General features: G+C 42.6%; 1 protein-coding gene across 7 annotated transcripts in view; it reads right to left on the bottom strand.

Moving 5' to 3' along the window:
• Positions 1–27,446, bottom strand: part of rbfox1 (RNA binding fox-1 homolog 1) — a 356,244-nt gene that overhangs the window by 14,351 nt on the left and 314,447 nt on the right. For 6 of the 7 annotated variants that reach the window (XM_074696052.1, XM_074696049.1, XM_074696051.1 and 3 more), the window contains 4 exons: positions 24,561–24,621; positions 20,376–20,429; positions 14,136–14,268; positions 8,348–8,387 (listed from right to left, as the gene is read on the bottom strand). In XM_074696052.1, the coding sequence (XP_074552153.1) occupies positions 8,348–8,387; positions 14,136–14,268; positions 20,376–20,429; positions 24,561–24,621 (288 nt within the window). The remainder of the gene's footprint in view (positions 1–8,347; positions 8,388–14,135; positions 14,269–20,375; positions 20,430–24,560; positions 24,622–27,446) is intronic. The other variant, XM_074696055.1, reaches the window with a different exon arrangement.

Here is a 27,446-nt window from a genome sequence, read left to right as displayed (position 1 = left end):
GGGAACTTTTTTGGTTGTGTTTAGGAGTTTTTTTTCCTGTTATGCCTGTAAAATAAAACAGAATCATGAAGAGAAAGGAGATAATCTTGAAGTGCTGTAGGATCTATTCTCTCCTCCACTCATCACTCTAATCTTAAAGACGTGCATGAGTTAACACTCACCTGACAGGCATGCAGGAGCAGGCACAGGGGTTGCATTGTCACGTTCTTGCACTCATCAACATGTAACATGCAGTTTTTCAGTGTTTGATTACAGAGATGAGGTGTGAGCTCTAAACCTGCCCTCATATGTCATTCAGGACACGCCACTTTTTCAGCTCAAGGCTTCCAGGGGTTAACATGAGGAGGGACTCAAAGGCTTGATGCCACAGCGTGTATGTGCACTGTAAAAAAATCCATGGTAAAATAGGAGTACAGCACTGGCGACCCTGCTGCCAGTGTTTTACTGAGGTTTTACAGCCTGTGCCCTCCACGCAACATCTCACTATACAGCAGGGCCTCATCCTCTGTGCTCCCTCTTCGCTCACGGTTACAAAACACCATCACTACAAAAATGAAAGCGGTCTGAGCATGTTGCAGCCGCTGCCAATGTGCTACAAGATGAGCCTCAGTAAAAAGGCATGAATGTAGATGAGCTGTGGCTCCTACAGCAAGTATTCATGGAAGAGCCCCATCCACCAAGCAGTCTGGTTTAGATCAGTACGGTTTGGTACAGGTTGGCTCAGTTATGCCTGGTCCTGTTTGTGTTTCCACAGCCAACTGTGCCCCCTCGTGGTAGATAGCGTGTAAGCTGGATGTAGACAGCTCCATCAGTTAAATAACAGCACGACGCCATAGCAGAGCAACACAGTGTAGCCAGCTAATAAATCCAATGAAGAAGAAATACGTAACTTTTCGTCTTCTCTGTCATTGGCATGTAGCTCTTTGTTTCAAAGAACAATCGCACTTTGTTTCAGAAGAGGATGTGAGCCGCCAGGAGAAATACAGCAGCCGCTGCCGCACAGGAAGTGACCATTCTTTCCAACAATCAAAGGACTGCTGTGTTTCTAGCTCCTCTATCTGTCTCTCTAACCCCAACACAATCGAGACAGATGTCTGTCTAACATGAGTCTGGTTCTGTCCGAGGTTTCTGCCCGTTAAAGGGAAGTTTTTCCTTTCCATTGTAACTTGCTAAATGCTGCAAAGTCCTGTACTCATGGTGGATTAAGATAAGATAAGACTCCTTATCTTGTCTTGATGTTGGGTTTCTGCTAATAAAATTGTATCAACATTTACGGGTCTAGACCTGTAAATGTTTTTGTAAAGTGTCTTGAAAAAACATTTGTTATGATTTGGCGCTATATAAATAAAGATTGATTGATTGATTGATTGATTGATTGATTGATTGATTGATTGATTGATTGATTGATATTGATTGATTGATTGATTGATTGACCTTCTGGGACCAGATTAAGCCAGGCACCCCAACAGAAAGGTACCAAGAAGTGGGCTCATCTTGGTTATTTGGGGATCTGTCCCAGGGTTAGTCGTTGGAAACGTCATAAAGTAAGTGCCATGCTGAGACGAACCGAACTGAACCTCTTGGTGGAAACAGGACAATAGAGTACTTGCAGTACTGCTTTTTTACCACTTGGTGTGGCTGTGACTTTGATATATTTGGCATCTTCTGTATTGACAGTGAGAGATCATTAAAGAATTCTGATGCATCTTTGAGGTGTTAGTTGGTGTAAATATCGCATTCATCCAAATGCTGGCCCTATTCCTACACATCAAGTCTACCTGTATTTGGGTCCGGTGTGGGATTGTGGTCATGTGTGTCAAAATTGAAAAGGATTGGAAAGTACACGTAAAAGATGCTGGCATGAGTTGTCAGAGGATGGCGCTTGACAGTAGCAGAGATTTGATTTGAGATTAACAACCACAAAGGTTTCAAGAGGGTCCTGGCCACACTTGTGGTTGACGGGCTCAGGCTCTACAGGGAAACTTTAACAGCTCTGTATTGAAACATTTACTGTTGAAATTTCCTCATAAACTCACAATCATTTGTTACAGTGCGTCTTCGCCTCAGTTTTACAGAACCACAGCACACAGGAAGAGCTTCTGACAGACTGCCTGTGACTAACTCCAAGAGAGTCACCCCGCCCACCTCTTGCTGCTTACTTGTTATTTTGGGTGTTGTTTTATTATTATGGACAAAAGCTGTAAAAACGTGATGCCACAAGTAAGTGGGTGTGATCAGGGTGCAGAAAGTAGCGCTAATGCACGCGGAGGAATCAAGAGGTTAGTGCTTGAAGAGCGGTTCCTCAGCACTGTGTTAAAGCAGTGACTCAGTGTTTTTGAATCAGAGTTGTGTGTTTATCCCAAACTCTGCAAAAACAGCACCTCAGTCACTGACCCCCAGCTTCAAAATATGACACGGTGGATCCCTTTTAGTCATTTCTAGAGGCTGTTCACATTCTTGTGTTTGTGGTGACTAAAATGGCATTTACAAGGCATAAACTGACATGTTTGATTTAACTGCAGAAGAACGATGGTCCACCTCTGTTTCTCACTTTAAACAGTTTTTTAATTTACTCATAAAAGTTTTTCTGCAGGAATGTTTCTCTCTGTATGTTTTTACCCAGTTTGTATTTTATCTAACAATGATAAAGTTAAGTCTCAGCATTTCCAGATGCTGTGCTGATCATTCTTTGCTGTACACTTTAAGAAAATCCCATCTGTTGATATAATTCATTGAAGCTTTCTCTTCTTCTTTGACATATAAAGGCAGGACTTAAATACAAGCTTTGCATTTATTTATGTATACACTGAACAGTAGCTGCATGCTGCCTGTTCAAGCTACTTAGCAAAGAAAGCCCCCCCCCACACACACCCTTTTTTAAGAGGAGATATTGAGCTTTTTGTATCTCAAAGGTAGAGGCCTGCAGGATTTTTCTGAAAATTAAAAAGCCACCTTTTACAGGAGTAATCCTGCTCAATCGTCTACTCTGGGCCTCTGTACATGTGTGTCATTGTCTGTGTCTGCCTCAACCCCCTGTTTTGGTTGTTTCGGGATGTTTCTGGGTGGAGAGTAAGTGTGGTTACATCAGCACTTGCAGAGCGCCAAGTGTGCAAGTAACTTTGCGTGTTGATTAGCGGGTGGAAGAAGCTAATCAGAGCAGCTATGATAGTGGACGTAGCACAGAGGAAGAAAAACAACCAAAGTGGAACAAAACACCAAACAGAAACAGCTTTCTCCTAAATGAGGGTGAAGCTTAGCTCGACTTTCACTGGCTTTCAGGGACTTGGAGAGCAGCACGGGACAAAGAGCGACGCAAGTTAGCTTTCTGCTAACCAGGTGTCAGATACCTGTGATTAGCTTGTGCTAACATGCCAAGTCAGGCTCTCGAGTCTCTCCCATGTAGAAATGTAATGCTACTGGTGGTTGCTGGGATAGTGAGTGTGTTCATGTAGTCACAGTTGGAGGCTGTGGGTGTGTGCTGCTGCTGGCACTGAGCCAAGGAGGAGGAGCCCAGTTTGAATGTTGTGTTTACTAACAAGTAACCAACATTTCTGCAGACCCTGCCTTTGAAGTTACTCATGAAGCCTTTGCTTGTTGTGCTCGTAAAAGCAGTTCTCTCTGAATCAGTTCGTAAACAGCCTTAAACTGTTTAAAATGGTATGAGAAGTCTTGCTGGAAGGATGAGGTCATTGATTAGGGACCTCCTAACTGGTTCGTGATGTGTTTCAGGGGCAAGCATCAAACACCAAGGTCTCGCATAGCTGACCAATCATAAAGAAGGGGGTTTGTGGAGAAGCCTTGAAGCCTTAAAGTGACAGTGGCTAAAGCTAACAGCCAATCCCAATTCTACCTGTTAGCCCTTGGTTTTGTTCATGCACGTCTAGTGAGGTGACGTGCCAGTTTTCTGTAAGATTAATATTTCCCATGATATGGATATTTTTTTTATCAGATATCCAATCCTTTGCTCCTCCAAGTAAATACTAGCCATGTTTTGAACTGTTGGTTGTATTTTAAAATCACTTGTAATTTCGATCTAGCTAATGCTGCCATAGCGACTGCTACAGCTAATAACAGCTAAACCGATGTCAGAGCAGGGCGACAGATTCACAGCAAACAGACTTCACCACAATGAACTGCATTTCATGAAGGATCAGACAGATCAGCTGCATTCAGGATCTGCATGAGCTACATAAGCTATGATAAGCTAACTTACAGTATTCAGAAGCTGCATAAAATAGCTCTTGAATACTGTGCGTTAGCTTAATGTTAGCTTTTCATAGCTTAGCTGTCTCACCACTCATGTAATGCAGTGGATGGTAGTGAAGTCTGTTTTCTGTGAGTGTGTCGTCCTAATCTGACATCAGTTTAACATCACTTTGTAAAAATGTGTTTGCTTTGGAAGAGAAGGAACAGTCGCTCTGACTACAACAGAGAGAGACCAGGGGTGGTGATGATAATGTTGTCACGGGAATCAAGTAGTGTTTTGTATCCAAGAGAGTGTTTCAGACAGAGACTGAAATGAGGTTTTTCTAAAACACCACTGTAAGAAAAGATGATATATTAGAGTTGTAATGCCTCTACAGCAGTACCAGAGCATAAAAACCAGAATACTCCCTCTTTAAGGTTGATCCTCAAATGTCTTTTCAATTTTTTTCAGAAGTGACACCTCTTTAAAACCATATGAGGCAGGAAGCTAGTTAGGACTTGATTTGTATCATTACCGTCCTTTAAACTGGATTACTTGCCGATTACCAGTTACATCGTGCGTTAATGGTCCCAGAGGAAAGATAGACAAACCAGAAGTTAAAGCTGAGATGATTCTTTGATATTTGTCTTTTTATCAGCCTTTAAATGATCATCTCCATGCCTAATAACACCAACACACTTCATGCTCTCCTGATCCCCTGTGTGTGTTTCGTGTGTGTGTGTGTGTGTGCGTGTGTGTGTGCGTGTGTGTGTGTGTGTGTGTGTGTGTGTGTGTGTGTGTGTGTGTGTGTGTGTGTGTCCTGACATGAGCGATGTATTATTACCTCTATGGAGTGTGGAGGCGAGTAAGTGATGCAGAGTGTGTGTGATGATGGGCGGACAGGAAGATGAACGGGTTAGTCAGCAGCTTCTGTGGACTGTCACTGCTGACTGAGTGACTGATGAGAGCGCCACAACGCCACGTGTGTGTGTGTGTGTGTGTGTGTGTGTGTGTGTGTGTGTGTGTGTGTGTGTGTGTGTGTGTGTGTGTGTGTGTGTGTGTGTGTGTGTGTGTGTGTGTGTGTAAGGCAGGTGTGTGCATGAGGTCAAGGTTTGGCCACTACACTCACTCACACACTTTTTCACACACAATGTGAACATAATTCATCACATTCACTGATTCACTGAAGGAGAAAGGGGCGGAGCAGGACTTTGAGTCCGTCCATCTGTCTCGTCTGTCAGACGCTGCAGACGCAGGCTCCTGCTGAGCCGCCTCCAGACAACACACACTGTTTCCACGCCACAGGTGAGGGATACTATCAGTTCATATTCCTGTTACACATGTCTAATGGCTGACAACAACTCCTGCACTTTGCAACATTCAAAGTTCTGTTTTTGTGTTTCATAGTGAAGTAACAGACGTCTCTGGTCACACAGACGCAGCTTCACGGTGAAACTGTCTCCTCTTTAACAAATAAAGCATCAGAGTCCGTGTTAATAATGAAACTAAATATTCTGTCGGCAGCTTCTCAGTCAGTCCCTGGTGTCAGAGCACAGGGGCCAATGGGAGGTAAACGAGTTGAATGTTAAGGGCGTTAGCTTAGCTTCTCGAACACTCACACACACATACACACACATTGCATCATTAGTCTGCCTCTTCACAGGTCCTCAGCGCTGTGTGTGTATTCAGGTTTTTCTTGTTTACTATTGCAGTAAATTCACAAGACGCCCTGTTTGAAAAATGTAGGTGAAGTTTTATATCTGCGTGTTTTTCAGTGTTTTAAACCAGCCTCGAATGGACAGTTTCCCATCACCTGAAATACTCTGGAGGTTCACCTCAGTAAATATTTCAGATTGTTTGTGCTTCAGAGCTTTTATACACTGCAAAAAACTGAAATCTTATCAAGTATTTTTGTCTTTTTTTTAAAGTAAAAATTGTCTTGTTATACTCGATATGAGCTACTTTCAACTTATCAATCCAGAAAAATGTCTTGTTTCAAGTTATCAGAGTACAAAAATGAGGTTTGAATCGCTTGTAAGCAGTAAAAAAATCTGCCAATGGAACAAGAAAAAATTGCTTGAAAATTTCCTTGAGACTAGAACAATGTCTTAATACAAGTAACGTTTCTCTTGTTCCATTGGCAGATTTTTTTTTACTGGTTATGAACAATTCAGACCTCATTTTTGTCCTTAAATAACTTTAAAAAAGACATTTTTCTGGATTGGTCATGTGAATTTGGCTCCTATTGAGTCTAAAAAGGAATTTTCTACTGAAAATAAGACAAAAACACATGATAAGATTTCAGTTTTTGCAGTGTAGTCAGATGATGTCAAACTAAGTGTAAATACATCTATTTGTACAGGGCTCCTGAACCCTGATGATGAACGTCACCGTGCACACAGATTGTCAACATGAAAATCAACCTTCAGAGCACACACGGCTAAAATGATCACTCTTTACCAGTGGCGTGCAGACTTTTTTAAGGTGATAAGAAAAAAAGTGTTGTTGTTTTTTCCACCAAAGACTTCAGTTCAGTGTGTTTTACAACCATGGAGGCACTTCAGCGCACGTATCAGCTCCCAGGAGGGCATTTCAGCGCACATTTTCCAAAAAATTGGGCCATGAGGGGGGACAGCTGCCCCCCTGTGTGCACACCACTGCTTTCTACAGACTTTTGGGGGCTCATTAATTCTAGCTGACTGCCAGAAAGATGGCTGTGCAACTCACCACATGGACCAGGGAGCAGAGTTTGAACTGAAACCCAAACCATGATCTTCTATCCAGAACCAAACATCACCAAACTGCAGCTGTTGAATAAACGATCACCCTGCTGCTTGCTCAGCACTCAGACAGTGATGGAGGACCAGTCATCACACTTTGAGGCATAACATACACTGCAAAAAATGTTGCTGTAAAACATCAGTAACGTAACGGCAGCAGAGATGGCCTGTTATTTTACAGTGCATGAACTGCAATTCATTTTACAGTATAACACTGTGTATTGGATTACAGTATATGAATATAAAATTACGGTAAAATACTAGCAACCTTGGTGCTAGTATATTAAAACACTGTGTATCTTTTTCTCCATTTTAAAATTGGCCAACACACAGTAAAAATCCAACGCCATGTAGAGCACAGACAGCCAATGTACAGCAGGGTCTCATATCCACTGTGCTCCCTTTTCACAGTGCTGCCTGTCATTTTACAGGGATTTTTTTTTACAGTGCTGTATTTAAACATATCAGGATTTTTCTGTTGGAATTTTCTTGTAAATTTACAGTTATTTATTACAGTGTACTGATTTTTTAAATCAACAAGACATGCTGGGATTTTTCAGGTCTTCCTGACAACAATGATACTAAGACCAATGTTTGCAAAACTTACAAAATACATTCAAGTAAGAGCAAACGCAGTGACCTACCAACTCTGACTGAATGTTTGAAAGTCAAGCTTTGTGTCAGCTAACGTCCTGCTCCTGCCTGTCGTCACTTCGGGGTCATTCCCACAAATTCAACAGAGCAGCTCGACGGTCTATCCCGGGTTTGGAGCATGTCTGTTTATCTTTGCGTCTTTTAAAGAATGAAATGCAACATCATCCAGATGTCCTCAGATACTTCTGTAGGTTTGGCACTATAAATATATATGATTGGTTAAGTTGTGAGTGCTAATGTTTTTATATGACAGTAGAACTGTGCCAACTTAGCTCTCAAGCAGTCTGACTGAAGCACTTCTCTTCTTTTTTTTTTGTTTTTAAAGAGAGAATTATGATCTCCAAAAATACGTTTTCATTAATTAAAATCGTTCGTTTCATGGCAGTTAAATGAATGAATGAGTTAATGAGCTTGAAAAGAGTTCCTTGATGAATTCATTGAGTCAAATATTGACATTGATTTAAATGTTAAATATGTAAATATATTTTCTGTGCACATGTGAGTCATGTCTCTGTTTCTTCAGGTGTTGAATGTCTGAGTGCAGTCTGCATCTTGCTCCCAGTGTTTGCTCATGTTTGTATCTTCCAGTTTGAGGGGCAGCCATCTTTGCTGCAGGCTGTGTAGTCATGTATGGGTACTTCCAGGGTTTGCATGTTTGCAGCATCAGTGCAGGAACCAGGGATATGGCGGTGTGGCATGCAATGTCATTCCAGTAAATAATACTTACATAAATATCTGCACCATAAAATCCATCCTGGTAAACAACACTGCAGAGGATGCAAACACAAACAAACAGACAAACAGACACACAGTAAAACAAAAACATCCAGATTAGTGCATGTTGACATGCAGGCACTGAGCTAACAACCCGTCTGCACAATCAGGAGACGGAGAGGGCAGAGAGGAGACTCAGCAGGCAGCCCCTCTGCTCGTTAATGGCTGAGTAAGGAGGCTGGGAAGGTCCAAAAACACTCTCACTGCTATGCTGAACACTTTGACATCAAATCATATGGCTCACTCTGCTTTTTGGGTGGAAATGAGATTAAAGTTATCAGTAAGTATTCCAGCACCCTCAACCTAATGCAAGCCACTGAGGTTTACAGAAAGCACCAGATGTGTTTACACATTTATGATTTTAAGGTTTGATTTCTTTTCTATTTCCTCCAACAAAAAACGTTATTCCATGCACTCTGTTCTCATCAGTTTGTTTGAAAAATTAAGAGAAATTTGCAAGTGTCATATGAAAAGCACAATGAGGATTTAGAAATACACAACGTTTTAAGAAAAGAAGGGTCGTCTTTCTCTGGGTTCAAACTTCAACGTTAAACAACCCATTCCCCTTTATCAAGAGCAGGAAGATTCAGCAAACTAATTTGGAAACTTCTGTTCTAGTTGAAAGAAAACTTTCTTTAACTATTTAAAGGACTGTCAGAAAAAGTCATCCATCCTTTTTTTCTCTGTTGATTGTATTTTTGGTTGTTTACAGTGCTGAGCTGACTGGAACATGGCCTGCCAAAAGACAACATGTGTCCATCAGTAATTCTTCAGGTTAGTTCTTGTTTTTGTGTCACTGCTGCTCTGCTGAGAGTTCAGGAACAAATGATTCTGTTTCCTCTGCATCTGATTTTAAGTTTGTCAATGAGCTCCCAAGCTGAGCTAAAGCCCCGTCTCCACCAAGTGGTCCAGTTCAGATCAGTACGGTATGGTACGGGTTGGATCAGTTAAGCCTGGTCCTGTTAGTATTTCCACAGACAACCGTGCCCCTCGTGGTAGCAGCGTGTAAGCCGGATGCCGATGGCCACCATGGCAGCGCGACACAGTGTACCCTGCTAATAGATCCAGTAGCTCAGGGGGCGCAGGGAGCTCAGTCTATAGGGACTTTGCTTTGTTACTGGTGGGTCGCTGGTTTAAATCCCAGTATGGACCAAGATTGAGTTGATTGCTGGAGAGGTGTTAGCGCAGTTTTCTGAACACTGTCCAAGTTCCCTTGAGCAAGGCCCCTTACCCCCCAACTTCTTCATGTTGTATATTGCGTCTGCGAAATAACTCACCTGTTTTTATTATTTCACAGCCTCAATAAGGTGTGATCAGGTGTGGTCTGTCAGGCAGGTGGCCTTCCACTCTGCTCTGTTAGCGTTTCAGATATGGCGACCCTTATCTTTGGATTTCTTCAGAAACCAGTTAGTGATGTCAGCCACAGGTTCTCAAAGCGATAATTTATCTCTTTCACCATCATGTGCAGAAAATGCAGCTGTTTAACACTGTTTACTGCTCTAACCAAAGACCATGTTTCATGAATAGAAAAACCCTCTGAGGAATCTAACAGCCCGTGTGTTTCACTGCCGGCAGATTTTTTCTCTTAGTTCTTCTACTTTGTTTTGTTGGTTATCAGCTGCTGAAAGTTTGACAAACCCGTGCATGACTCTGATCTCACAGAGACTTTCTTGTCTAACAGATATGAAAGCCGTGTATGACCAGACGCATGGAGCTTTCACAGCAGATTCATGAGATTTCATGCAGAGATTAAAAATCTCTCTGTGCAACATGGCATGCATGTTTGTGCAAGTGAAACAGGGAGGCGATCTTTATCCCGCTTCAAATAACACGGGCAGGATGGAATTCCATTTAACATGAAGAGCTCCACAGAGAGCTGAGCTTCAATTTCACCTGCCAATCGACCGACTTTACACCATCTGTGCTATCTCTGATCGTCAATAACTCCTCAAATGTCAGCTGGACCTGAGAGCGCTGTGATTCATTAAAGTGTTCTCTGTGGGACAGCACACAGCTAAGTGAACATTTAGACTTATTGATACTATAGACCTCTTACACACATGAGGAGAGTTAAATATATGAACACACACACACACACACACACACACACACACACACACACACACACACACACACACACACACACACACACACACACACACACAGACTCAGAGCTGTGGGCTTGAGGATTTATTTTAAAGTTGGCTCGTCACCACTTGAGACAGTTTTAATAAAAATACATCAGGACTAACATTAATAATTCACCATCAGGCTGCCACCGGGGCAATTAAACGGTGCAGCCGCGTTAATGAAAGTACAATCTGTGGCACAAATCTCTCTGACAGGACCACGCAGGAGTGTCACCCAAACACCCTCCTCACCCTGTGTGATGGGCTCTCTGCTGCCGGAGATATCAACAGCTACTGTGCTCTTAGGGGGGTGGGGTGGGGGGGTAATATTTGAAAAAAAGGACCCACATGACTGTCTCCTCTCCTGCCTGACGTATGGATGGTGTGTTTTTATCATGGCAGTATTAAACCTCAGGATCCCAGGCAGTTTCTGTTTAATTACTGTATTTCATTTTTCTCTGCTCTTCTATATATTCAGAACAACCATGACTATAGGCTGATGTAACTCGATTGTGTCTTGATGCAGTGTAACAAGACTGAAAAGCTATAAATCATTAAAAAAAATCTTAAAAAAAAAAAAAGTCTTTGAAAAATTGAAAAATGAGGAATTAGTGTGCAGAACATATTTTCAGGAACCCTCACGCCCCTAGAAAAAAATATGGGTGATGGCACAACATTCTGAAACCTTCAAACCTTAATGTTTGGATTTTATTTGACCCACTGCGGACTCATTTTCACTTCAGTAACAAAGTCCTGCACCTTTGTGGTCTAAACTCAGAAATCTTGGTGTTTCTCAACTTAGCACCATTGTTTCACATTCTGAACTTGGAATGATCATCATCCCATCTGGACTATTGTCACCAGTAGGTCTCTCAAGTCCAAAGCCCCGTTTACAGCTAGCAGTTCAGTTCAGTTCGGTTCGTCTTGGTGGGGCAGGCATTTTAAGGCAAGCCGTCCCACTTTTTGGGAGCCTTCTGTTGGGGTGTCAGACTAAACCCATCTGATCCTAGAAGGTGGAGCTACAACACTGCAGACCGTTGATTGCTGGATGTCTTCCATTGCGGCTCTTTTTTTACTGTGTTGCATTTTTCTTCTTTGTTGGATTTATTAGCACACTGTGTCGCGCTGCTATGGCGTCATACTAACATGTAACTGATGCTTACATGCCGCCTACCCCAAGGGGGCACGGCTGGCTATGGAAACGCAAACAGGACCAGCCTCAACTGATCCAACCCGTACCAAACCGTACTGATCTGAACCAGACTGCTTGGTGGAAATGGGCTGAAAGGGGACCATGTTTTTGAAGTGGTGGCTCCGACATTGTGGAGTAATCTTATTCTGAGTTATTTGTTCAGCTGTCTCTGTGGTCATTTTTAAAAAGCTTTTAAAGACGCATTTATTTAAACAGGCCCGTGACTCTCCCTGTACAAATAACTGTTTGATTATTCTATTGTTCGTTTCTTTTATTGTTAGACATTTTTAATGTCTTTTTTCTTTTCTTGTTCTGTTATGATCTTATTTTTACATTGTTTCTGTGAAGCACCTTGTGATTCTGTTCTATGAAAGGTGCCATATTTAAAACAACAACAGTAACAACTTTACTTTCCTTTATTTTACAAGGTCAGGACAACCATGACTAAAGCCAGATGTATCTCAACAAAGTCTCCTGAGCAGTTTAACAGAATCAAATGTCAGTAACTATTACAACATTATTATGAGCTATTTACTCTTTGTAAGCTATTAACAGCCAATACTGCCACTACAGTTTACACAGTTCACAGTCTACATGGCGTCAATCTGTAAAGCAGCTACAGTAATGAGACCAACTGACTGAGAAGTAACTTTACGCCAGAGAGATGATGCCATGGGAAACAAAATTCAAAGACTTTTTGAAGCACAAATAACGGGTGTATGTCCATCATTCAGGGCTTTATGAAAGCAGATGGAAGCCTATACAATTTTTTCTAATTAATTTTTTTTTATACAGAAATTGGCGAGAAAACTTAATTTTTCTGCAAAGTTTCAAAGAAGACACAACTCTCCCGTCTTCTGGGGTCTGGTTAAACCACAGACTGTAAAGAAAAAAAACTGACGTCATCTTGCTCAGCTCAGAGTGAGGTCACCACAAAAACTGCTCCCCCTGGTGGTTGGCTGCAGTTTAGGTCAAAAACTCTGCCCCCCTAGTCATTCCAGATGGGCTGTGGTCAAACTTTAAAAAGTAAACACATCCGGTAGAAATGCTTCTCACGTCTGTCTGCTGTGGTGATTTGAAGATATTATCGGGCTGCGTTGTGATCCAGTCCTCTTTTTTCTGAAAAGTTTCTTTTTCATTAGTTATTAGAGGTTAAAAAACAAGGCTTTACGTCATGTTTAACGATTACTGACAGCTGGGGTTCTTGTGTAGCTTTTTCAAGATTAGTAAAATAGGTCAGGGGGTGAGCCAAGAAGAGTTTAGACTCTAGAAAGAAAACAAGTCATATATCACTCCCCTCAGGTGTCCCTCATAGCCTCTCCTGCACAGACTCTGGTTGCATGAGGGCGGCGCCTGTGGCGGGGGTATTTTGGCTTCAAAACCGTACAGTTCTTAAAAGCAAAGCCACGCAGTCCACTCTACATACAGTAGATGGACATGTTGCTGACATCACTTGTGATACATTCAGGTACGCTCTGAGACTTGAGAATCTGACATTTGTGCCATTTTTTTAGTTCTTGGATTGGACAAACAGTTTGTAAATGCTAGTCACTTTAAAAAAAAGAAGGTATTTTGATCGTGCTGGCAGGTTTGGGATCCTAAGGGTTAAACTAGTTCAAAACTGAACAATGATATGAATGGCAAATTTACTGGATCAAGTTCTGACTTTGACTGAGGTGTTAAAATATGCATATGGATAAAACAACAGAATGGGATGTAAAGAATCTTTGCTTTTACAGGGAACAGATCTAAATCTCAAGCTGCAACACTTTACATATGAGTTCAGACATTTAATGATTTTTTAACTCTGCCTTATTCTCTCTTTTTCTCCTCCTGCAGAAATGTATTGTTACCTAACATCAGAATAATCTCCCCTGGCTTTTTATCTCAGTGCACTCATCTCTCAGCTTTTTAATAAATGCAGATGAGGTTAGATAAGGTTGTTGTGTTGAGAAAAAAAAGACGAGACTCTCAGCCAACCTCCTTAATGGCCATTTGCTCGTGGTCGTTAAATGCAGAATGAATTACAAGAACCAGTGGAAAAATGTGAAATCAGACCTGGCTGCACGCGCCCCACCCTGCTCAGATGCTGGGTTGGTTTTTGCTTTATTGTCATTTTTTTAACTGGTAACTGTTTGATCCCAGTTCAGATTTTTTGTGCAGGACCTCCCATCCCACCATGAACGCAGCCCCTGCTCAGTGACACCACAGTACAAGGCCAGATTGACGTTCATTTCCCATGAGTCATTGCAGAGGCACATGTCACGGAGCATGCCTTCTGATTGGTCGAGCATGCTGTGGAGGTGAGGAGTGTGTTATTGCTGTGAGGTGAGGCCGGCATGCAGCACTCCGCTGACTCTGAGCGCAGATTCAGGGCTGTTCAGAAATAAAGGGAGGAGAAGAAATGACGGGGAGCTCACCCTCCGTACGCAGGGATGTGGGGGGGAGGAGCGGCCGCCCTGAACGTGTTGTAGACCGTCCGTCCCCGGCCTCGTAGGTGGGTTCCTCTGTATGCTGCTGCTGCACTGGCTGCTGGGTATGGAAAACCTGGAACTGGAGACACAGAGCAGAAAATGATGTTACCCTGGTGTTCGAATGTTCACAATAAGAACACAGCTCCTGCTAGAGGCTGGTCACGTATTATGTAAAGGGGAACATACCTGTGCTTGTGCGTGTGTGTTTGTTTTCTTGTTCTTATTTTTGTCTGTAAGGCCAGCCCCTCTATAGCACCTGTCATGTGGTGTCTCACAGTTTTTCCACCTCCATCACAGAAACTGGAGTGTAAGTGGCATCAGTTTGTGTGACAGTTTGTTTTTGGGGGGTGAACAGTTCAAACTGTCCTGGTCACTGTTTCAGTTGTGTAAAGCAAAGCTACATAGCTGTAGCTGCTGTAGACTACAGCATGGAGCTAGCATAGCTTAGCCTACAGTAAATTTGGACAACAACACTGTCATGATGGATTCCCCTGGACTCACACCACCTATCTCCTCCCCTCTCCAAGGTTTATTCATTAGCAATATAGTCACAGCAAGATGTAGAATTGACCTAATGTGCAGCTTAAAGGGATAGTTCAGTTTTTTTGAAGTGGGGTTATATGAGCTCTATGTGACCACTAAGGACATTAGATACAGTAGAAAGTTGTCTCCTCTCCCTCAGTAAGACACAAACTTTAATCCATGGTGACGAGGAAATAGACGCTAACAGGGACAGACGGTACCAAATTCAAAGGCTATTTTCTCTGCCTACAAGAACTCAAATCAAAAAGTAATAACACAGTTTAAGAGTACGCTACATAAAATATATTTGAAGTGCATTAAGTCTTCGGAAATATAAACATTTATCTGGACCTAACTAACTCATGTGTCCTTACGCGCAGCGCTAGTGCGCTCCGTCCCCCCTCCTCCTTTCAGCTGTAGGGAAAGTAAACAAGCTATGCTTCGAGCGCTGGTTTTAGCCTCGTGTAAGTTTGATCAAGTATCGTAATTCTTTTGTTTGTACTCTAAGGATTGTGAGGCAGCGTAGGAAATTCAAAATGAGTGACTATGACAGCGACGAAGAAGTTTCATTCACTTTGGAACCAAAAGGATACCTGCATGAACCAAGTAGCTACACAGAAGAGGAGCTGCTACAGATGGCGACTGAAAGAAATACAGAGGAAACATCCGCGGACACTGGACATCAAGATGCTGAGTGTTACTGCTGCCACGACTGTTGTTGTTGTTGCTGTTACAGGTCACTCCAGAATTCAGAAGAGCAGGGAAATCTGTGTGATGAGTTATACAGACAGCTTTAGAGCCAGCAGTGTCCTCTAACTGAGACAAATCCTGAAGAGTGTGTGTAACTAAGTTCCACTCGTGACAGCAGTAACACTCAGCATCCGTGGGCATAGAGTCATGCTCAGACATTTACACCACTGAGTATTTCCGACTCTATCTTGATGTCCAGTGTCCGCGGATGTTTCCCCTGTATTCCTTTCAGTCTCCATCTGTAGCAGCTCTGTGTAGCTACTTGGTTCATGCTGGTATCCTTTTGGTTCCAAAGTGAATGGAACTTCATCGTCGCTGTCATAGTCACTTGTTTTGAAATTCCTACGCTGTCTCACAATCCTTAGAGTACAAACAAAAGAATTACGATACTTGATCAAACTTACACGAGGCTAAAACCAGCGCTCGAAGCAGAGCTTGTTTACATTCCCTACAGCTGGAAGGAGGAGGGGGGACGGAGCGCACTAGCGCACTAGCTGCGCGTAAGGACACATGAGTTAGTTAGGTCCAGATAAATGTTTATATTTCCGAAGACTTAATGCACTTAAAAAATTTTATGTATCATACTCTTAAACTGTGGTATTACTTTTTGATTTTAGTTCTTGTAGGCAGAGAAAATAGCCTTTGAATTTGGTACGGTCTGTCCCTGTTGGCGTCTATTTCCTCGTCACCATCGATTAAAGTTTGTGTCTTACTGAGGGAGAGGAGACAACTTTCTACTGTATCTAATGTCCTTAGTGGTCACACAGAGCTCATACAACCCCACTTCAAAAAAACTGAACTGTCCCTTTAAACACTCACAATAAAGACTCAGAGACAGTATCTGTCCCCTCAGGTCAGGAAGCAGATGATAGTGGTGGCAGAGGCATAGATATTAATGACAGATCTTTGGTTAGCACAGCGCTGTCTTAAAAGATAACACTGTAAGGTGAGAAAATCACCCCCACTGGATTGGTGTACAGATGTTTTTTTTTGGTGTTTTTGCACAAAAACATCAGCAAAATTGACCATTTCAATTTTGTGCTTTTAACAGCCTGTAGCATGCCCATGCTAACTAGTGTTAGGCCTGATGCTTCCCAGTGAGCTGAAGAGGAGGAGGTGAGGACGACGTGCTGGTTCTTAGGTGTGAGCTAAGAAGTGACGACATGGACCTGTCCTTCCATCCATCGTTGTTGGGAACGTAAGATCTATCTCCAATAAGATGGACGAGCTAGCCGTGCTAACCCAGCAACAGAGGGAATACCAGAGGGCAGAGTAGCATTGTGCTATTCACAGACATGGCTAACAGAGCTAACATTGGAAGAGCTTCACCTGCTGTGAGCAGACAGGATCCAGATTGGAGAATGAAAGACAAGCTGTCGTTTCTGGGGACACTTTTACACCACACACTTTCTTACTTTTCTTCTTGAAGGTGACTCCTGTATTTTCCTTATGAGATTAACAAAGTACATTCAATTCTATTCTATTCTATTCTATTCTATTCTATTCTATTCTATTCTATTCTATTCTATTCTATTCTATTCTTTTCCCATCACCTATAGCTGGGTTTCTCAAAAGGTGAGTGATGACCTCTAAAGTGGATTGTGGACCTGTTTTCAGTGGGTCATTGGCCTCTGTCTGTGCTTTCAGGGCCGTTTACATGACAGTGGTTTTGGGATAAAACAGAAAAGTATTGTTGTGTTTTGGCCTCTCGTTTACAGGGGAATGGCGTTTCAACCGAGCTAAAACAAAAACCAGAGTGAATTTTTCCAAACCGCCGCAACACTATTGCCTTGTAAACAGCAAGCGGGAGTTTTCTGTGGAAATGCTGACGCCACGCTCCACTTTGTGCATCCAACAGCGGGTTAGGGCTGACAAAGACTGTCGTTGTTGTGTCGCGTACGTGGGGCCTCAGACTGTCTTTGGTGGAAACCATAGACTGTATAAAACATGGACGTAGTCTCGCTGACATCACCCGTCTGTTTCTGAAACGGAAAATGAAGCACATTGGCTATAGCGGCCATATTGGTAGTGGCAAGGGCTTCACCTACGGCCATAGGGCGCCGGCCGTCATGTGACCCTCAGCTGTGCCTCTTATTGGGCGAGCTTGTGATCTTAATATCCTCTGAACGGCCGCGTTAGAAAAAAATTCACCCCCCGTACAGTGGGAGCTGGTAGTAAAACTAGCGACTCAGACAGGAGACGTTTTTTGAACCAGGCTGTAAATAGGTTAATTTCTGCTTTGAAAAGGACTTGTTTTGGCTTGGTGTGTTTGTGACTTCCTGTACTTCCAGAGCCAGCCTCAAGCGAACACTCCAGAAACAGCAGATTTTAGCACTTCAGCATCGTCTCATATTCCCAGACCGGAGGTTGCCGCTTGGTGGAAACCAGTTTGGATGGATGTAGTGGCTTTGTTTTGGAGGGGAGGGGAGCAGGATGCCTGTAGCTTCTCCCCGGCCTCGCCTGGCAGAGAGCGGTCTGAGCAGCTCTGAATGCACCGTGTTGGACACAGAGCTGCACGCCTGTGTTTGACATCAGCTTTTGATAGCCAGAGAGAATGTGTGAAGTGTTTCAGTTTCATGTTGTGGAAAAAAAAGTGAAGAGAAAGAGAGTGAGGAGAGGGAGACAGAGAGTGGGAGTGGAGTGAGCTATTGCAGTGCTTTTGTTATTAACTTATCATTAATCTTAATGGGACGACTGACACAAAGCTTAATTTGAGAGCGAGGGTGAGTGAAGGTTGAGAAGGAGATGGAGGTGCCATTTCCAGCCCTAATTATACATCTCTTCAAAAAGGAGATCTAATAAAATGCTAATAGAAACAGTGAATCATTCATTGACCTGATGAAAAATGGAAGGTTTGAGCCAAAGGATAAGAGTTTCTCAAAGAGAGACAAGGAGAGGAGTGAGGCAGGTAATTGTTCCTATTCATCTTTTGTCACCTTGATTTTAGGAGCGGGTGGCCGGGCAGACCTTAAAGTCACACTGATGACTCTCCCCAGTGCTGCTCCACTCTGATGCTGATACAGATGATATGAAGAGGCATCTGCTCAGAGACGACTACGGCTGGGGACTTAACACAGACCGAGCAGAGCTTCCAAACACGAGGTTCTCTCAGATTATCAGCGCTTCTATCAGCATTTAAACGTTGAAAAATTTAACACATTAAGTTTAAATTAAACACTAAGTTTTGCTCTTTTAAACAGTTTGACATGTGGGCTGAATTAACTTGGATGATTTTTCGACATTGATCAGTTTGTGTACTATAAGGTTTTGACTTCCTGTTCCATTGGTTGGTACACTAAATTTTAAATTCAGAGCCCATAACAATTGTCATCTTCCCCCTTCCTCTTTGTTTACCACTTCCCCTTGGCCCTCTGTTTTACCATGGGGAAGGGGTGACCACCATTGTCAGGAATAACAAGGTTAAAACTAACAGTGTTAGTTACACTAACGTTACCATATTCAGAAGCTATATCATGTAGCTTTTGAATACTGAAACGTTAGCTTATCGCATCTTATGTATCTAATGCAGCTCCTGAATGCAGCTTATCTGTCTGATCCTTCATGAAATGCCGTTCATTGTAGTGAAGTCTGTTTGCTGTGAATCTGTCATCCTGCTCTGACATTGGTGAAGCTATTATCAGCAAGTTAGCGAGGTCGTAATAAAGAATGATTTCAAAATACAACCAACAGTTCAAAATATGGCTACTATTTACATGGAGGAGCAAAGGATTGGATATCTGATAAAAGTGTATATACGATTGGAAATTTGTCATAGCCCTTGGTTTCAAGTGAGGTCCTGGTTTGTCTCAGTTTAAAGGGCTGTGCAGCTCTTCACCTTCACCTTATGGTGAGTTTGGGACGCCACTTCACGTGCATGCCAAAAAACTAAGGGCTAAGGGGTAGAAATGGCCCTTAGTGTGTTTCCTTTTTTTTTTTTCCTCCATCGCAGGGCAAACATGTATGAGACAGACAACCAGCTATGTACACGCTCACACCTACAGGTGATTCAAGCCTGCAAATAAAAATCTTTTGTGTTTTATTCTGAGAGCTCAGACTCCACTTCGCAGCAAAATCAAAAAGATCTCTGGCCTCAACCCTGATTACTGGGAGTACGACCTGTTAATATCAACATCTCTCTCTACTAATGAAAACTAAGTCTGAGGAAGCCTACAAACTCCTCATAAACACACACACACACACACACACACACACACACACACACACACACACACACACACACACACACACACACACACACACACACGCGTGCGCTCACACAGCCCAGTGGCAGTTTGGATTCTTGAAAGGTGAAACAAAGGTAAATCAATAGAAAACCATTTTGTAATTAAAATAATGTGAGGGTGAATTAGGTAAAAGACTGTCTGGAGAAATTGAAAATATTGATTTTAATTTACAAACTATGTTTCATACCTTTTAATGCCCTTGTAGAAATGGACAATTAGACTTCCTTCTCTCCTGTCCTCCACTTTCCTTCACTGCACCTCTCCTCTGTCACACTCTTTATCAGTCCCTTATCTCAAAATCCAGGTATTTTTCACCTTAATGGCCACGGTTAATGACAGGGGGGTGGGTGGTAGTTAGGGGAAGGTTTGGGGGGAGATCAGAGGAGATTGAAGATGTCTCTTGTCTTGCGGGATGTTTGTTTTCCAGAAGATTTGACAGCTCGATGCTGTGTTTGAGCGACTCAGCAGAGTTCTGGGGCTAAAAACAGACTCTGCCTGGTTGCATGTTGCTCAGAAAGAAAGCAGAGGAGGGAGGGGTGACAGAGGTTAGAGGAAAGAGGGGGATGGGAGAAAATGAAGATGTGGAAGAAGTGAAGAACAAAAGGGAGGAGGAGGAGGAAGATAAGGACAAAGGAGATGGTGACAGATGGAGAAGGGCACGTCCTCCTACCTGCATAGAACTCTGGGCTGTAGACAGCGCTGACCACTGGATTCAACTTCCAGCCTGAGAGCAGACACGGGACAGACAGAGACAGAGAGACAAATGAGAAAGAGAGACTCCATTGTGATCAGACCTTCTGCTTTGTGTGCTCATCTTGTCAGGAGCAAATGGAGAAAGTTGGAACATACAGAGCTGCAGTTAAAGTTTGAGAGAGTTTGTTTCGTACCAAAGAGCGATGCAGTGTCATACATCATACTAAATTTGAGTTGCTCATGTGTTCCCATGTCCCATGACATCAATGACAGAGCGGTTATGTCCTGTCAGTTGGCCACCATGAGGTCCGGGTCCTTCACTCACTCTGCTCCCCATCTCTGGAGTTCCTTCCCACCGGACATGCGGGACATTGACTCACTGAGTATTTCAGAATCACACCTCAAAACCCGGCCCAGCCCAAAACCCATCTATTCCACCTCCAAACTTTTATGTTTATCCATTTTCCATTTTTTCCGTTTTCGTTGCTAGGCGCTGCCCAAGTAGCTGCCTGTTGCAGCAGCTCTCTCGTCTTTGTACGTTTCTTGTAATATTTTTGTGTCTTTTTCGTCATCTTTGTATTTGGAGTGGATCATTACTTTGTATGGTTCATTGTTGGTCATGAACACCAAACTTTTTGTGACTTCAGTGATATTTTTACTACTTTTCTCCTGTGTTTGTCTGGAGATCCTACATCTAACCATGGCTGCATTGTTTATATGCGAAATTAGCTGTTAGCAGCCTGTAGCCTGTCAATGCTAACCAGTGTAGGGCTTGATGATTTCCCTCGAGCTGAGGAGGAGGAGGAGAGGACGACGTGCTGGTTCCCGGATGTGAGCTGGGAGGTGACGACATGGACCTGTCCTTCCATCCATCGTTGTTGGGAACGTGGGATCTAGCTCCGGGGGATGGGTGAGCTAGCTGTGCTAACCCAGCAGCATCGTGCTGTTCACGGACGTGGCTGACGGAGCTGACATCGGACGCCGGCACCACATTAGAGGTGCTTCGCCTGCTGTGAGCAGACAGGATCCAGGAGACAGAGACTGAACAGACTGCTGGGGAGGCTCAGTCCTGGACCCTGTGGAGGTGGAGACTGGCTGGGCTGGAGAGTGGTGGACGAGTGGTGGACGGGATGTCGTCATCTAATTTCTCATGGACCTTTTTGCACTTTCTATACTGTTTCTTACTTTTGTTTTCTTAAATGCTGCAGTGACTCCTGATTTTCCCCTCAGGGATAAATAAAGTATTTTCTATTTCTATTTCTATTTCTATTTTTCTTTTTAACTTTGGTTGAAGCTTTTTTTGAACTATGTTTTGTACTGCCTTGGCGGCTTTGAAATAAAATTTATTATTATTATTATATTTTTATTATACCTATTTTTATCATTATTTTAATCACTCTTTTAAAGGCGTGAGCTGGGAACTCTGGATCAGACATGTTGTCCAGCACACACCACAAATGACCCATTAGGTTGAGATTCTGGAAACTCTTACTCCATTGTCCAGTTATGAAGCACTCATGTGAACTGTAGAGTAGTTTTCATAGGGTGTGGCTCAAAGCAATAAACTGCAGCCTCTTCTCTCCCCTCTCCTTCACGGCACTGAAAGTACTTACTGATCCACCATATTAGAGGATGTCTCAAAGTGTTAATCGTGCTCAGAAGAGCGAGGAGACTGACTGAAGGAGCAATAAGTAAGGGAACATGAAAGCTGGTTGCACTGAAGTCTTTTCCCTGACAGATATGCCCCCATATGGGCTTCACATCTCCAGAGTTAAAGAGAAAAGACGCGCTGATAACAGGCACTGAAGATGGTTCAGAAACAGGCCATAAATCTGGGATTGAAAAGTGTTTGATGTGACTTTGAAGAACAAAATACTGAACACAACCATCATGAAATCAATATAACCAGAGTCTGTCAAATTCAATTCATTAGTGTGAGGTTTGTAAAGAGTAACATAATTTTTATTTTCCAATATCTAATTAATAACTAATATCCAGTGTTCCTGGGACACAACGAACTACGTTGTATTAAGAAGTTTGAGAGCTCACCATCAGATAGGCTGTAAATAAAGGATAAATGATTAATAAATAATCTAATAATGACAGAATAATGATGGGAGAGTGATCCATGAGCTTCTGAACAGCACACAGAATAAACAGAGAGCGGGTTTTCTCCATGGTAACGTCTTAAACAGGTTAAAAACACAGACAAAGCTCTGCTCCTGTTTATGTTTTATCAGAGTTATTACAGCGCACATGTGCAGATACACAAACAGCTGTTAATTCCAGGGCTGCAGTTGTTGGGGAAATAAACATCAAGTCTCAAGCTCTATCAAAGACCACAGAGAAAAGTCTGCTTGAAACTTAATCAGTCAGTCAAAATCATAATCTACGACGTAGGAGATGGTGCGTGTTTAACCTAGCCTGATAATCAGACCCAACTGCCTGACTGAATTTTTTCAACACTTCATTATCCAGTCTGACATTGTTGTCGATCTGACCCACGCTCGCTGCCTTGCAGCCATTTTCTGTCAAAATCCATCTGACTCTGACACAGAAAGATGACGTCTCCATTTTTAATCCCGTCTCCAAACCTAAGAGTGGCTCCATTTTCCCTCTTTAATGAGGGAAGTGGCTGTCGATGAGCACGTCACCCAATCTGTTTGGATTACTGAGGAAACCTGAGATGTGGGTGATGATGATGGGATGTCAACACCTGGGCAAAAAGTAAGGAGGGACAGTTTCTAATGACTGAATTTTGTGCTTTTCAAAAGTCACATGTAATGGGTAGAAATCAATCTCTTGACAGGCTCTCAGAGGTTGATTGAGTCATTTGGGCCATACACACTATGTGTATGTGAAAATTAATACAAAATATAAGCTGTGCCTTTGATGTGAAAGTATATGCACTTCAAACAGGACAGGTTTTGGTGGCTTTTTTCCATCTTTGTAGACTTTCATCCTTTTTTTGTAGTCAAGGCTAGAAATATATTCATTATTAGCTATGTGTGCCATGCATTTTTCCCTGCATGTTATTGGTCATCAGCAGTGCATGACTTCTAAAAAATAACTGAGCTGCAGATGCCAGATGAAGTTTGCTGCATGCATGAGAACAGCAGGGGCAGTGTAGGGGCAGTGTATTTCTGTGATTAATTTTGTAGTGATGGTGGACACTGGAGGCTAACTGTCAGACAGAAAAAGGAGAGAAGAGCAGAAGAAAGAGAAACAGGAGAGAGATAGAGCACAAGCTAAAGGCTAACACACAGGCTGAAGGCTAAACTACAGGTTAACCTGTTTGTGCTAATGTTGGCTCCAACCCACAGTCAGCAGTTATTCTGCAGTGATCTGTTCAAACTTGAGAGTCAGCAATAAAATGAAGAGCCAGGTTACGTTAGCTCTGCTTGGTGAGGTTGGAGTTGGTAGATGAGCTCTGGTAGGACAGAACCAGGATTCACTAACATAACATAATACATGTTACAGACACATCTCAGAGCACCGGGCTGTAAGTCGAGATAAATATAGCAGCTGCTAAACTACACTACAAACTGACAAAGTTAGCTTGTTGTCAGGTTTCAAATCGTAGCTCTACCTAACTGTTGATAAATACCTTACCTCATGCAGTTGGATCTGGGAAAAAGTTGTCTTAGACAAAGAAAAGTAGAGTTAAAAGTCACGTCTTATCCACAGTGTGTGTGAGACTCCAGGCCAAAAGGTGGCGCTGCAGTCTGGTGCTGGTTGAAACAGATCCTCCCCACAGCCTCTTTTTTCGTGAAATAATTTTGTTTCTGTGTGCACAGCAAAATAATCTAACCATCTATTAAAAAGCTAGGATGTTAAGGAGGCTGTATTACCTGATCAGATTAACAGCACTTAGAAAACATCTGAATAAACTTAAAATCTCATGGGACGGGGGCTAATAATTTTCAAATCAACTGTACATTAATGACTCTTTGGTGACCACTAGAGGTTTCCTCCAGCAAGAGGTGAAATGCATGTCAAGTATGAGTGCAGTCGCACTCATAATCCAGACGGTTATGTACAAACAGGAGGTTAAACAGCACGTACAGCTCTGGTATTGATGAACTTGTGACTTCATGTCAAAGTTGAGCTGTAATTACATTTTCTCTGCAATTAAAAAAGTGTTTTCTGTAGGGGTACCCACCATTTGCATATGGGTTGACAGTCTTCTTATTTGTCATTACTCGGGCTGTTGCATTGTTGACCTAGAGCAGATAAAGACAGGTCCATGAGTTATTACACTTGTGCTCTGGTGGGCGATGCCTCACTTCTTACAGAAAGTCTGCATGCATAGTTTCCTCATGTTGTAAACAAAGAAAGCAGTACACTGTATCATGGCAAACATCCATGTTGTTTTTGTGTTTTCAAAATTGCATTCAGAAACACTTAAAAACACATCCGAAACAAATCAGTTTTCTTTCTCATTTGCATATTTTCCATCTTATGAGGTTTTACAGCATGCTGTCCCCAGTTATTGTGACATTTCAATAACGCACAGACAAAAGAAACAACAGATGCACTCGGCAAAGTGATGTTTTGTAAATGTGTAGATGCATGCGGTGGGGAGGAAGAGGAGGAAGAGGAGGAGGAGGAGGAGAAAGTAAACGACAAAGAAAATGTCATTGGGGAAGGGGAGAAGATGTTGGGAGCATTATGCAACATCAAGTCAACCTTAAAACGTGAGAAGAACTGTTGTGACAAAAGCAACACAAGGCATTCACACTCAGACAACAGCCTCTCTAATTCATTGCAAGAATGATTCAAAAGATCGAAAACCAACCAAATAAAACAGATTTACTCAAAGAAAACCAACCAAGTCAGTTAATCAACCAATCATGTCATTCCAAATCCAAAAAATAGCTATCAGGGAAAATCAAAATAAGGGTGCATTGTCTTCAAATAATAAATAAAACAAATCAATAAATGGGATTCCAACAATCTTAGATAGATGTGCAAACGAAGTCATATCATAGTCAGTATCCTGCACACGCAGCTTCAGGAGAACACTTAGTGAATGGACACGCACGCCAACACGCAAGAAAATATGTATGTCCATGTACAGCATCAACTCAACCACAATTCAAAAAGAAATGTCACGTGAGTTTCAGCGTTGCAAACGTTCCAAAGAGAGAGGAGAGACAGGAAATGCTGGCAGAATGGCTGGCTCGCCCACACTTACCATTCCCAAACCTTTAGGCCCCGCCCACTTGTTTGTGTACTGTTACGGTTGTAACTGTGTTGGATGGGGCCCTAAACAAGCTACCGTTGGAAGGATGTAGGGGGGAGGAGGGGATGAGAAAGGAATAAGCAGCATCTTACTCAGGTGGCAAAGAAAACTTTGCAATCATTCCACTGCACAAACTCTCCGTCAGCTCTCTCCATACATCAGCTGGCTGCTGTCTTGAAGCATAACTCTGACCGCTTTGTCCAAACAAGCTGTCTGCTCCCCGCCATGCTGATTGATACAGACTATTTTCTGTGCACTGCGAAGATAACCGCTCATCGTCTCGGGCATCAAATGGACTCCCACAGAACCATCGAACACCCTTGACAGCACATTGGGCAGGTTATTTTTTAACTTTTGGTTTGATTGGCCTTTAATAGTGCTCAAACAGTATATAATGTTATCTCAAATCATGGAAATGGAAGGAGATCGAGAGGACCTGAGGCTGATAAGGGCTCCACACAAAGTCTTTATCCTTGACTTAGCCAAAGACACAGACTCCAAAACTTCAATTCATCATGTTGGATTAGGAACCTGATCCAGCTATAATGAAATGAATGGGAGAGTTTTATCAATCTGTATATAAGATAACTCAAGATTTTATTAAAAATGAGGCAACATTGGTTCCCTGAGAAACCTAGTTGCAAGATGACCCTCCTAAGTTATTCTAATATCATTCAAAGAAAGGGAACGATAATCTGGTCAGAAGAGTCTTCCATAAGAGAGGGCTTGGAGGGATCATCTGGTTTGACCTTCCTGTCGGGAAGGACAGTAAAATAACTGCCCTTGTGTGTCAGCAGAAGCTAGCTGAAATCTGGGTCTGACTCCTCCTTTTGGGGGTTTCAGAGTACCTTTTGATGACACGTAAAAGCATGATTGACCCTGGACTTGTCTGAAGGAATATGTTGATCATCTGGCCTGGGGAATGCCGCTAAGATGATGAGATACCCCACAAAGCATATGCTGGCCCTGCTCCTGGAAAGATAACTAGTATGGTCTGGTGGATAAGAAGACCAGACGCCTAAACAGGATTTTGAAGTAGAGCTGATCAGAAGGTAATTGGTAGACCAAGCATCTTTTTTTGACCTGAAAATTTAACTTTTACCCCATGGCAGAATGAGAGGTCTCTTAAGAAAATATACGGTCTATCTTGTCTGGTCTGGGAACCGATAAAGGACCCCAAGAACAAACATTTGTGGGTAGAAAGATTGATGATGGATCTTTGCAAGAACAGGGGTCTTTTGTGAGTGTTTCAATATATGGTCTTTCTGGACACACCCAATCTAGAGGAAACCCTAAACTGTCCTGTGGGAACAGATTTTCCTTTGGCTTAGTCTTGCTTTAGAGCATTTTCTTGTCTTTTGAACAAAAGAGCTCATCTCAACTCCTCTGACAGACAGCTTGTGAGAGCAGTAAAGGCCCAGATGTAGTCAGAGCATTTCAGTGGTTGTCGATTGCATCTGACAGCATCTTATCAGCAATGTGTAGCCATGATGGTTTCATCAGTCTGGTAAAGACTGGCATTCAAAAAGGGGGTTGTACTGTTCCAACTGTTCTAGGAGTATTGAGCTTTGGTTATGAGGGATAAGCTGGTGTGTCATGACCGGGGCAGTAAAAATAAAAGAACGCAAGGACAAGGAGACTGAGATTCATTTGGTGTACACACAAGGTAATGTACATCTGAAGCACAAATATTCTTGGAATATGTCCTCGTTGTTGAATACATTTGCATAATGTGTCAAGGACAACCTTGTCGTGGACAGGGAATTGCAGCTGCCTTTGTGAGAATGTCACCCAAGCGTAGAG

Source organism: Halichoeres trimaculatus, unplaced genomic scaffold, assembly GCF_033239565.1.
Source record: "Halichoeres trimaculatus isolate MK-OKI-2021-1 unplaced genomic scaffold, fHalTri1.1 fHalTri1_scaffold_20, whole genome shotgun sequence".
Lineage (NCBI taxonomy): Eukaryota > Metazoa > Chordata > Actinopteri > Labriformes > Labridae > Halichoeres > Halichoeres trimaculatus.
This window is presented reverse-complemented; position numbering and strand designations above follow the sequence as displayed.